We start from the raw sequence: 13,670 nt of genomic DNA on the forward strand, positions 1-13,670 counted from the left end.
GAAATACGAGTAAAGTATTTGTACGTAATTATTTGACTTAAATTTACAATAAATTAAGAGTTAATTATATTTTTTTTCTTGTATTATTTTTTTCTAAAAAAAATCTATTGATTGGTCTGACTTATAAGGTTTTTATAAATATTTTGATTTTGTAAATTTTTTTATGGAATACTTTTTGATTCTATAAATTTTTCTAACACCTACACAAATAAATAAGAACAAAAACCATGTAAAATGACCAAATTAACAAATATATTTTTAACACATTAAGTTATGTGTTAACAAGACTTACATTAAAAACTTTACTTCTTTATAATATGCATGAAGAAATAAGTGAAAATTAAAGATAATAATTGATTTCAGTTTAAAATTAATAAATAATATAAAAAGACAATGATACTTAGACAACATTTTTTTGACAACATTTAAACATTGATTACGTGTCAATCTGTGATTGGTAAAAAATTATTGCACAATAATGTTTATGATTATTATTATTGATTGTGGAGTAATTTTTGACCAATCACAGATTGACACATAATCAATGTTTAAATGTTGTCAAAAAAATGTTCTCTAAAAATCATTATCCATATAAAAAACTCCTGAATCCAACTGCAGCTATATTATAGCTAAAATATAAATAAGTAATTAAGTGGATTGAGATAAATCCTTTTGATAAAAAATAAAGAATTATCGTACCGAAAGAAGATTTTCAAATCGAAAGTTAACCCTCAAACCATCTATGATAATCATAAACTGAAAAAAAAAAAATAGAAATTATTTGAAATGGATTTGACCCTAAAAAGGAAAAAAAAAAAAAAAGATTTGTTAGGGTAGAATGATTGTAATAAAAAGAAGTAGAGTGGTGTTTTGTGGAAATCAAATCAGAAAGGTGAATGTGAAGTGACATTGTCAATACGTCGTCGTAGAATGAGAGGCTTTAGACAATTTGGGGGTAAACACAAAAGAACAGACCTTTCTCTCTCTCCGATTGCTTCCCTCTCATCATCTCTGCAAACATCAATACCAGCAATTGCACCCTCCATTCTGCATTTTAGGTTCATATTTTCTTCTTCTTCTCCGTTAGGGTTTTTTTCCTTCCTTTGTCTTTTCATTTCAATTACATCCTTTCCACCACCCTTCTGCTTTCTTGATATCAAAATAATATTTTAGTTCACTGTTTTTCCTTTCTACCAATAAACTTTTCTCTCTCTCTCTCTCTCTCTCTCTCTAAATCATTGGTCTTTCATTTGGTAAGCTCCTGTTATTTGTGTTATAGAGATTGAAATTTCATCTAAACTTTCTACGGTAGACTGTGTTGTTCTTGTTTAATGTGTGTTTCGCTTCTGAAATTTGATAGCAAACGTGACTGTGGATTCTGCGCAGTGAAATTTACTTGTTAGGCCCTTGCAGTAAAGAGTTCAGAATACTAAAGGCAAGGACCTCTTTCACTGTTTATTATTATCCACCCAGATATTTTGACTTTGAGTTATGAGTTATGATATTGACATTTGCATTTTGTCACCTGTATAAAAATAATAATTGTATGTTTGCTACTTGGCAGGCCATGGCTACGAGGAAAGTTATTGCTATATGTCAATCGGGAGGTGAGTTTGTGACAGATAAGGATGGATTATTGTCATACAGTGGAGGAGATGCGTATGCAATAGACATTGATCAACAGACGAATTTAAGTGATTTTAAGTCAGAGATAGCAGAAATGTTCAACTGCAATATAAGTACGATGATTATCAAGTACTTTCTTCCTGGCAACAAGAAAACACTTATTACAGTGTCTAAAGACAAGGATTTGCAACGCATGGTCAGTTTCCTTGGGGATGTTAACACGGTTGATGTGTTTATTATGTCAGAGGAAGGAGCTGCTCGAAATAACAATTCCAACATGCCTGGTAGTAGGTAGTTTTTCGCAAGTCTGTTTGTTTATCACTCATTCTTACGTAGACTTTCCCTCATACTGATAGACATTTATCATTTATATAGTTTGATTTGGCCCATAAATGTAGAAGTTAAGATGTTGAAGAGTAGTGGATGCTGTGGATGCGACCAAATAAGGATGGCCATAGGATTTGCTAGGATCATATGCATTCACATGTGCACTTGAAAATCTTTTAGAACACTTGTTTTTTCAGGTCAAGCAGGACAACTGTGTCGGAAGCCGTTGTTCCTGTCGTTGCTCCTATTGATGTCATTGCTGATGCTGTCCAATGCATTGATCAAGTAGAGGTTGATGTAGCTAATGATGTCTCTGCACGTTCTATTTGTTCCGGGGGTAATGATGACAGTCATCGTAAAGCTGCACAGCAGTGGGAAAATACCATCACTGGTGTGGGCCAAAGGTTCAATAGTTTTAGTGAATTTCGTGAAGCATTGCATAAATACTCTATTGCTCACGGGTTTGCTTACAAATATAAGAAAAATGATAGTCATCGTGTCACCGTGAAATGTAAATGTCAAGGCTGTCCTTGGAGAATATATGCATCTAGGTTGTCTACCACACAGTTGATTTGCATTAAGAAAATGCACTACAATCATACTTGTGAAGGATCTGCCGTTAAAGCTGGGTATCGAGCAACTAGGGGTTGGGTGGGAAGTATTATAAAAGAGAAATTGAAAGATTCACCCAATTACAAGCCAAAGGATATTGCTGATGACATAAAGCGGGAATATGGGATTCAGTTAAATTATTCTCAAGCGTGGCGTGCAAAAGAAATTGCTAGAGAGCAGCTTCAAGGCTCCTATAAAGAGGCTTATACGCAGTTGCCATTTTTCTGTGAGAAGATAAAAGAGACCAATCCAGGGAGTTTTGCAACATTCACAACTAAGGAGGACTCAAGTTTCCATCGTCTCTTTGTAGCATTTCATGCCTCAATATCTGGTTTTCAGCTAGGTTGTCGCCCTCTCGTTTTCCTTGACAGAACTCCTTTAAACTCAAAGTACCAAGGGGAATTATTGGCTGCAACTGCTGTGGATGGAAATGATGGCATTTTTCCTGTAGCCTTTGCAGTTGTAGACACCGAGACTGAAGACAATTGGTGCTGGTTTCTGCAGGAACTGAAATTAGCTATATCAACATCTGAGCAGATCACATTTGTTGCAGATTTTCAAAATGGCCTAAAAAGTTCATTGTCTAACATATTTGAAAAATGCTACCATAGCTATTGTTTACGTCACCTTGCTGAGAAATTGAACAAGGACTTGAAGGGACAATTTTCTCATGAGGCCAGACGGTTCATGATTAATGATTTTTACGCTGCTGCTTATGCCCCCAAATTGGATACTTTTGAACGTAGTATTGAGAACATTAAAGGTATTTCTCCGGAGGCCTATGATTGGGTGATCCAAAGTGAGCCAGACCACTGGGCAAATGCATTCTTTAATGGAGCAAGGTATAATCTCCTTTCATCAAATTTTGGACAGCAGTTCTACAGTTGGGTGTCAGAGGCACATGAGTTGCCAATTACTCAAATGATTGATGCATTACGAGGTAAGATGATGGAAACAATTTATGCACGACGTGTAGAATCTAATCAATGGATTACAAAGTTGACACCATCCAAGGAGGACTTGCTACAAAAGGAAACATTAGTTGCTCGTTCACTTCAAGTATTGTTCTCAGAAGGTAGCACATTTGAGGTCCGTGGAGAATCTGTTGATATTGTTGATATTGATAACTGGGATTGCAGCTGCAAGGGGTGGCAACTTACTGGTGTCCCATGCTGTCATGCCATTGCTGTCTTTGAATGTGTTGGTAGGAGTCCATATGATTATTGTTCAAGATACTTCACAGTTGAGAATTATCAATTAACATACGCAGAGTCTATTCACCCTGTGCCAAATGTTGACAGACCACCTCCACCTGTACAGGGTGAATCCGCTGCTTTAGTTATGGTAACCCCTCCACCAACTAAGCGCCCTCCAGGTCGGCCAAAAATAAAGCAAGTTGAATCAATAGACATAATTAAACGTCAGCTTCAGTGTAGTAAATGCAAGGGACTTGGCCATAATAGGAAGACGTGCAAGGTTTCATAGTATCACGATTCACAACGTAGTAAGCAGCCCTCTCTCTCTCTCTCTCTTTGTGCAACCACTGGGGTGTCTGTGTATGACTTCTATGTATGTATGTTTGTTACCAAGCTAGATGTTTGCATAAAATTATTGGATTGGATTGATGGGAGGTTTTAGACCTTTCTAACTTGTTATAACCTTTTGGGTTTGGACTTCTTTTAGTACAAGTCCACTTCCACACACTTTCCAAAGCACCCGGACTCATCCAACTCAACAATTATGAGGAGGAAATAATTTCTCTTTTCCTAGAATATTTGTCAGTGTTGAAAAACTCAAAAACCAACATGATTCATATATAGGGCAATTGTATGAGTTTTGTTGGTATTTACTTGTACATTTTGTTTACTGTTAATTCTTTGTTAGTAGTTTTGATAATTTTTTCGGAACTTATGTATCATATCAGCATCTTTAAATGACCGTTTTGGCGGTTCTACACTGCTGTTGCATTGTGGAATTCCTTGACTTCGTGTCAGCAATTCTGTCCACTGTTGTGGACACAATGCGTGTCATGGTAGGAGCATACTCCTGCATCCTCATGTCATCTCCAGCAAGACTCTGGCCAATTAAACCTTTGCCTTAATATTAAGGAAATTTTAATACATTTTTCTTATTTGCACATAACTTAGTTTTTTACACATGTATAATTGATATATATTATTTTTCAACAGCCACATAAGTTCTGCATGTTGTTGACGCTATCAGCCATATGATAGTGCATTATAGGCTTCCAGTATTTTCCGTGATACGCGATTGATATCATATTATATAAGAAGACTACATAAAAAATTCAATATAGTAGTTATTCCGATATCACGCATCTTGCTATGGCGTGTTTGGGACATTCACCACATGCCTATATTTGGGATTTAAAACATGGTTTAGAATTCATTGAAATAATATTTTAGTTTGAGTTCAGAAATCTTTGGTTGAAACTTAAATTTTCACAAAGCTTTTTAATATTTTTTTTACCACATTTGAAAATCACGTGGTTTAGCGAAATGTTCGTTTAATTGGATGCTTCACTAATTATTCTAACTAGCCAATTGCTGTTGAATTTATAACTTTTACACATGTTCCTAATCAGGGATAGAGATTCTATCTGTTGGGATGACTTTATGATAGCCTTTATACCTGAACAGTTAGAGGTCTTATTCTTTTGTAATGTCATACATGCATTCTAATCTTTACATAATAGCGTTTCTGATATATATTTATATATATATATATATATATATATATATATATATATATATATATATATATATATATATATATATATATATATATATATATATGCTTAATGCTGCTTATTTGTAATTATATGATTATTTTTACCAGTAACTGATATAAGAAGTCTGAAACATTTGTGTCACAGGGAATCTTTAATCATATTGGATATCTGTGAGCTATTTCCAACAACAGTAGAAATTGAGATAGTAAGATACATTGTAGTGGCTGCATGGGATTTGGTTTGAATCTCCTAAATTCCTTTGCTGAGTATATAGAGATTGTCAATTTGTCATATTAGTCAGTTTTTCTATTGTTTTCTCCTGTCCAATGTTATCTTCGAGGGAACAAATTGGTTGGTCATGAGAAGTAAATATAATTTTGTATACTATTTAGATAGAACAGAAACCAAGAGTTCCATGGTAGGCTTTCTTTCCTTGTTACTATTTTCTGTTTATTTGATTTTATTTATTTAGTAGAACCTAGTTCTGGGCTGAAGGTATGCACTGAGAAGTTAACCTTGGCTTGTGTTTTTCTCATAGAGCCATCTTCATGACGGGTAGAAGACATGTACTTGTAGAGATATATGTTGCATACAATACAAGTCTGCAAGAGTGCTCATATGAAGTGTCTTTTGCAGGTCTTACTGAATGCCAAATTTATAATCACGGTTGTTCTTAATGATTTTTTGAGGTGTATTCCTAAAATTTTCTGTCCCTTTCTCTGGGAAAATTAATTAAACTGATGTAGATTTAAGTTCAGCCCAATATATTTATATATATACACTCATCCAATTCCCCAGGCCCTCGTGGTTGTAACTGATTGAGCAAATTTTAGTAGCAGAATTGATTTTGATGGATTCTAGTAAACTTGTATTTACCGTGCTTAAGTTTGTGTGCTGATGTAAATATTGACAGGAACAGAGAAGGTAAGGTACATGTAAATCAATTTTAATATTCAGTAATTGTATATAAAAGACTAGAGTCTTTGTTTACATGTGTGTAATTTTAAAAAAAAAAAAAATCTGGGGAGTTTAAGGCCAGGCTACGATATATGTTACAGTGTTTGTTCTTGCACTCTGAGGATTTGATTTTGACGTTCGGAGTTTCAAAATTATCTTTCAGTTGATAAGTAGAAGATATTTAAAATAGTTTTTGTTTTTCTAACGTCCCATCTTCTTCAGCATTGGTGTTGAAAAATAAGTTTGAACAATGAGCATATTTCATATTGCTTAGATTATATGAATGTTTGAGTATAAGCAGGTATAGTTAACATCAGATGCTTCCTTTGATTGCCAGTATGAGCAGGCATTGTTGTGCACAAGGACAACTACAACATGAAAAAGTACTTTTTTAGTTCAGTGCTGCAAGGGCCCTTAGAGATACTATATGGCTACTGTTTCTTTAAGATTTTACATTAATTATAAGCCTAATTCAAACTTATTATCGATTAGATGGTAGGACATTTAAAGTATTGTAAACTAGTGATCCATGATAGGTTTTCGTTGAGGTATGTCAATCAATCAAAATTACACCACACTACATTAATATTACTTTAATTAATATAAATTAAGAAAGTTTATAATATCTCAAACCCAATTGACTTAATAATTTGAGTCAAGTTGAAAACATTCTAAAAGTCAAATTAACAATGTCGTTATTAAAAGCATCATGTTATTTTAACATTCAAAAAAGTTTTACACCACCTTCGCATTTATTATTTTACCTTTTAATCTGTCTTCTTTTGTATAAATATAAAAATTCACGTTTTTAACAACTATTAATCCTAAAATTGCGTTGTCAAAAAGTCATCGCTGTTATTAAAATCAAATTCGTGAATAAAAGATAGAATATAAAAAGTTTTAAAATTGTATTCTCTATATTAAGTATAAATGTTTTAACTTTTAATAATCAAATCAGAATATATATATATATATATATATATATATAGAAATAAAGAAGTTGAAAGAAGTTGAAAGAAGTTGAAAGATTCATTCTAAATTTCTCAAGTCTTCAAGATGATAGCTAAAATGTACTCTCAGACTCTTTCCAAAGAATTCACATTTTTTAGATTAATTTTCTAGCAAGAAACAAAAGATGTATTAATTGAACAAGGTCTAAACAAAAAATAGAAAGAGTTTAATAGAAAATTTTTGTTTGAAGAAAGTAAATAAAAGACAGATGAGGCCTTTCTGCATTCTCATGGAGTTCTTTGGCGGTGTCAAGAATAAAGAATACAAGAAGCAACCAGAAAAATGATATCCCCTTCCCATGACACGTGCCAACTCCATAAACTATACCTTAAGAAACAAATGATGTTATGGCATGCAGTTTCAGACATTATTGTTCCTGTAACTGACACGTTGGTTTTGACATGTCTGTAAAAAAGCCACGTTGCATGCATCAGACCCTTCGTGTTTATCATCTCCCTCCACTCCCTTATATAAACCTCCCAATCCTCAACCACTCTCTACCACTACTCCTGTTTCAATATTCGTTCTGGAATCTCGCAAACTTTTTTGTTTATTTCTTCTCAAACTTACATACATTAACCTTTCTTATACTATCATGGCTTCCAGGGTGGTTTTTGTTTTGGTGATGGCGGTGATGTTGCTTGCCATCAACTGTAACTGCACCAGTGTTGGTCACATGCCTTCAACCAAAGAGGAAGGTCGTGATTTTGAGGAGGCTAAAGCCAAGACCACACAAACAGCCAACAAGGCCATGGACACTGGTAAAGAGGGGAAAGAAGCTGCAGAGTCATGGACAGAATGGGCTAAAGAGAAAATCACCGAGGGACTTGGCTTCAAACATGATCAAGAAACCAAGGAATCCACCACCCACAAAATCTCTGACTATGCTACCGACACTGCACAGAGATCAAAGGACTGTGCAGCTGACACTGCAAAGAAGACCAAGGACTGTGTTGGTAATGCTGCTCAGAAGACCAAGGATTCTGCCGCCGATGCTGCCCAGAAGACTAAAGATTATGCTGCTCAGAAGACCAGCGATGCCAGTGGTGCTGCCAAAAAGACGAAAGATTATGCTGCTGAAAAAACCAAGGAATATGCCAGTGATGCTGGTGATGCTGCAAAGAAAACCAAAGACTATGCTGCTGAAAAAACCAAGNGCTGGTGATGCTGCAAAGAAAACCAAAGACTATGCTGCTGAAAAAACCAAGGAATATGCCAGTGACGCTGGTGATGCTGCAAAGAAAACCAAAGATTATGCTGCTGAAAAAACCAAGGAGTATGCCAGTGACGCTGGTGACGCTGCAAAGAAAACCAAAGATTACGGTGCTCAAAAGGTCAGCGATGGAGCACATAAGACCAAGGACTATGTCAGTGGTACTGCTCAAAATGTTGGGCAGAATGTCAAAGACTATGCTGGTGATGCTGCTCACAGGAGCAGAGAAGCTTCTGATTATGTCAGTGACACGGCTGAGAAGACCAAATACTACGTTGATGATGCTGCTCAGAGAAGCAAAGAGGCATCTGAATACGCCAATGATGCGGCTCACAGGACCAAAGACTATTCCAATGATGCTACCAGAAAAAGCAAAGATGCTTCTGATTATGCCAGTGATGTTGCTCAGAGAACCAAAGAGAAGCTCCATGACTTTGCTTCTGGTTGGTACACTAACTTCAAAAACATTTCTGCTCTGCAACCGGTATACCGCATATGAAAACCATTTTCACACCTGTTTTCTTTGTTTTTTAAACAAGTTAATAGCTTTCAAATGAATGTTAGTGTTTTCTTTTCTTTTCTTTTTTTCACACAGCTGAACATTTGCAGCATGTTATTAACTGAAAAGCATAAAGAGTTTTAAGAATAATTAAGAAAACAGTTATGGAAAAAGTGGTTTAATTTGATGTTGTTGTTGATGATGAACAGAGGCTGGTCAATACAGTGCTGAGAAAGCGAGAGAAATGAAGGATGCAGCAGCACAGAAGGCTAGTGACATAGCAAAAGCTGCCAAGAAAAAATCACAAGAAGTGAAAGAGAATATAAGGGATGCTGAGCTTTGAAATGGCTTGACGGCCTTCAACTTTTAATTATACTACAAAAGTTGTCAAATTCTGCAGAAATAATGTGTTGTGTGTTTGTATATGCCAACTACATGGTCAAGGGTCGAATACTTTGTACTAAATATTTAGTATTTTCTTCAAATAATAATAGATTATCTTTCATTTATAAGGGCAAAGAAATGAGAATATCATTGTACAGAAAAAAGTACTATTCATGATTTCGATTAATGTTTAATCTGCTGTACTCACTAAAATTGAGATAATAAACTTAATAATACATTGCTATATTTCATTTTATAAGTGAAAAAATGGGATATGAAAAAGAAGAAGAGAATAAATAGAGTAGAGAAGTTACCGAGTTATAATCTTCTTAATGTAAGAAAATGTTCCTTTTTGGAGTAAAATATATTTAAAATAATGGAAAGAAAATATTTAAAAAATAAAAAACAAGTAAAAAAGTTTAAATTTATCCCAACTTGATAGATAACAAAAAACTTTGGTGTATATTAAACTTCTAATGAAGATATGTGTTTTTTTTTTATATAATTTTTCACAATACATGATATTTTTAGAGATAAAAGTAGAGAAAAATGAATTAAAATAGAGAAAGCAAAGGTGAAAATAGTAGAAATTGGAGAGGTTTCCAGCGTGGGCTGATTGGGTTTATGGGCTACAATCATGAATCTGTCTGGCGAATTGACTTTTTCTTCCCTGCAATCTCAAAATAATTTTTAAAATGATATTTTAACCTTTGTATGATCTGTCAAAGTGATTTTTTTGGATTATGTATTTGGAAATATTTTTCAAAATAATTTTTCTAAAATTTCTAAAACATGATTTTCAAAACAAAATTTTTGAGATTATAAATTTTGAAACAAGTTTTCTATGCATTTTAGTTTGCTATTTTTGTTTTTTCTTAAATAGATATAATAGTTTTTGTGAAATAATTTCTTCAAAATACATAAAATGTATTCTAGAACAACTTTCTTCTTCTAATTTAGTACTTGCTGAATTAAGATAAAATTAATAAGAATTTGATACATTTCATATTAGAATAAATAGTTGGTCCATTATTAAGAAAAATTGTGATATTTATTAAAATACAAACATGAAGTAATTAACATTGTGATGTTTATTAGTATTAAAGCAAATATTATGTAATTAATGTTTTTGATGTTTATCTAATTTTATAGAAACTTTTGTTTTTCTTATAAATTTAAAATTATTAATAGTTCTTTCAAGATTAATTACATATGTTAACTTTCACGAACATTAAAAGTTAAATATAAGTAGTTGAGTTTAAGCAAAATTAATAAAATTAAAGTATTTGTATTGATCAGCTATCTTTACGGACTATAATTTTTTATTTTTGTATTAGAAAAAATATATCAATATAAATTTTTTTGTTATACTAAAAATAAAATATATTAACACTTATTATATAAAATTATAATTTTTTATATTATATTGAAAATGAGATATATTAATATTTGTTGTGCTAAATATATTATTTATCTTTTATTTTATTTTATTTTATTACAATGAAAAAAAGAAATATAGAAAGAGAATAAATAGATAGAGTTACCATGTTTTACTCTTCTTCATGGTCTTTGGAATAAAAGATATTTATATCAATGAAAGTTTAAGGAAAAAAAAAAACAAGTATAAAGTGTAAATAGGGAAATTTTAAACTTAACCCAGCCTGTACGAAACTTTTATGGAAAACATGTATTTGTTTTTAATTTTTCAAAATACATTATAATTTTACAGAGAAAAAAAATAAAAAATATGAAGAAGAATAAGTGAAAATAGCAGAAATATAATTGAGGGGCTATTTCTTTCTGCACCCCTAAAATTTCTCTCTGTAACCCATTATTCTAGATTTTATTTTTCAAAGCACACTAAATCGAAAACATTTTTCCAGAAGACATTCACCCATTCCTATTTTGGAAAATATTTTCTGAAAAGTTTGATAGGGTGCAGGAAGAAACAGCCTGGTTAAGGCTTATTGCATGGGCTACAGTCATTAATTTGTCGGGCTTTTAAATTTGAAAACTTGAACTCCAATGCTTATAAATAGATATATATTTTCTAAGTTTTCTTTCTCACATAAAACAATCATTCAAAAATTGCCGACACATCTGAAACAAAGACTAAAGAAAGATAAAAGGTTGTTATGTTCTAAACTGCTTTTCGTTGCATTCGACTTTCTTTTGTCAACGCGTTGACATGGGTTTCTCGTTTTAATTGAGAAAAAAACATGACCACCGACTTTTGGAATTTGTTATAGTTTCTTCGCATGTGGTCACAGAAAAGATTATGAAACCAATTCACCATTTTTGTTTAGTGGATGTTCATACCATAAATACTCATTTTTCATCAACTTTTAAAAAATCTCCTTTCAATCTTTATTCACACTTTTTTTTTCTAAATATTTATTTATTTACTTAGAAGAGATGTTTATAAGATAGATATTTTGTATAGCAGTTAACATACTCTAAATAAATTTGAAATTATTTGAAGAAAAGTACAAATAAAACAAAAATATGAGACATAGAATTTTTGAAAATTTATTGTAACATCATATGTTAAAAAAAAAAAAAAATCTATAAAAAAGTTTACTTGACTTATGGGTAGTTGTTGTAAAGATAACATAAGTTATTATCTAAAATTTTTCAAAGAAGTTAACAAATTAAGTATTGGTATATAATTTTTTTCTTATATTTGTATGTTATGAGATTAATAAAAAGTTGTCAAGTATTGTTCAACTTTTATTAAAAAAAATTATAAGATGTGGTTGAAAATAAACTTTATATTATTCAATAAACAAAGAACTTAAAAATATTCAAAAAGTTCATTTTAAATACATTGACTAAAAAGAAGAAGATACAAAGGAAATAAAAAAGAGGAATATATTTCAAAGAAATTTGATGTCAAGAATAAGAACGTATTTAGTTTAGATATAAATTAAGTTAAAGATGAATAAACTAAACGCAACTCATTTTCTAATGAATAAAAAATTTTGTAATTTAATTTGAATCACCTAAAGTTAGTATATTTACTTACTTAAAAATATTTAATTTTATTAATTTATTTCATATATTTATTATAATATGAAAGTAAATTAAGCAATAAGTTAAAACATATTATAACAAAATAAAGAAATAGATAAATATTTATATTTTAACATTTATCAAAGTTTTGATATACTTAATTCACGATAGATAAATAAAATGATGTTGATATTTTTACCATCAAACGATTCTTAGATCTTGGTTTTACTTTGATATATAAGTCATCCTTAGTCTCTTATAATCTCTTGGTTAACAGTTAATGATTAAATATGATTAAAATATGAAAATAAAATAATAACTGAAGAAATAATAGAAGGGTACATTTAAAATATGATTTGGATGTGTGGAATAGGTGGATCCCACTCCTCAACATAGTACATTTTGTGAAGACATATGAACGACTTAGGTTCCTGCAATACAGAGCTCATAAACACGTGCATAATTACTTATCCTAATTGGTTGCCCAATATATAATAATCAATAAACATCATCTTAAAGCATCTACTTTTTTTCAAACAAAAATAAAGGAAATAAACCACATGAAAAATGTTAACCACCACTTTGCCCTTTTATAAATTAATTTTACATGTTTGGTTGATTTGAAATTATAGTCAGAATCAGTGGATTTTAAAGGATTGAGATGGTGTTAGATCTAGTTAGAGAGTATTTGGACTTTCACTTAATGTTAAATGCTATCTAAATTAGAATTTGATGAAATATATGTAGCTGTTAGAAATTTAAAAACTAAGCTACATATGTCATTGTTTTAATAAATTTGATTACAGAAATTAACTTGGAGAATGAGTTTATTTTTTTATAAGAATAAACATAAAAGACTTGAAGTTGGATCTATTCTTAATTTGTTGATATTTTTACATCTAATATACGATTTCGAAATACCTATGATAACTACAGGAGTTGAATAAGCTTAAACTAATATTCTCAACCATTCTTCAAAAGAGTTGTTAATATTATAATTTCAATATCTTCTTATATTTTTTAATTTTCTTTTATATATATATATATGTGTGTGTGTGTTCTGTTGCATTAAATGATGTCAACATATAGGTTATAAAAAAAGTTTTTAAAATTTTAGAATTTTATTCAGGTAATATTTTTGTATAGTGGTATAATAACAATAAATTCTAAGAAAACACGGCAAAATGGAGTATTTTCTTTATAACCATGACAAAATTTAAATTTTTTCTATATAAACTCTTTTTAATATTTAAATCTGAAAAAATCTCTTTCTATTT

At 31.2% G+C, this 13,670-nt stretch overlaps 2 protein-coding genes across 8 annotated transcripts; both read left to right on the top strand.

Annotated features, from left to right (window-relative positions):
- Nucleotides 1–874: 874 nt before the first annotated feature.
- LOC106769211 lies at nucleotides 875–6,866 on the top strand. 7 transcript variants are annotated; one of them, XM_022784008.1, is made up of 5 exons: nucleotides 875–1,058; nucleotides 1,387–1,435; nucleotides 1,565–1,917; nucleotides 2,151–4,069; nucleotides 6,612–6,866. In XM_022784008.1, exons 1-4 carry the CDS (start codon nucleotides 931–933, stop codon nucleotides 4,048–4,050), a joined length of 2,430 nt encoding a protein of 809 aa, XP_022639729.1. In that variant the 5' UTR covers nucleotides 875–930; the 3' UTR covers nucleotides 4,051–4,069; nucleotides 6,612–6,866. The 7 variants fall into 7 exon arrangements, with proteins under 7 accessions (XP_022639729.1, XP_014510216.1, XP_014510217.1 ...); XM_014654730.2 differs by lacking the exon at nucleotides 6,612–6,866 and adding an exon at nucleotides 5,462–6,597; XM_014654731.2 differs by lacking the exon at nucleotides 6,612–6,866 and adding an exon at nucleotides 5,856–6,597.
- A 906-nt stretch (nucleotides 6,867–7,772) lies between these two features.
- LOC106767779 (embryonic protein DC-8) lies at nucleotides 7,773–9,516 on the top strand. Its single transcript, XM_014652727.2, is given in 3 exon segments — nucleotides 7,773–8,440; nucleotides 8,442–8,941; nucleotides 9,207–9,516. Coding segments are annotated over 3 exon segments (1,194 nt in total). The 5' UTR covers nucleotides 7,773–7,880; the 3' UTR covers nucleotides 9,341–9,516.
- Nucleotides 9,517–13,670: the final 4,154 nt, after the last annotated feature.

This window comes from Vigna radiata, chromosome 7 (genome assembly GCF_000741045.1).
Source record: "Vigna radiata var. radiata cultivar VC1973A chromosome 7, Vradiata_ver6, whole genome shotgun sequence".
NCBI lineage: Eukaryota > Viridiplantae > Streptophyta > Magnoliopsida > Fabales > Fabaceae > Vigna > Vigna radiata.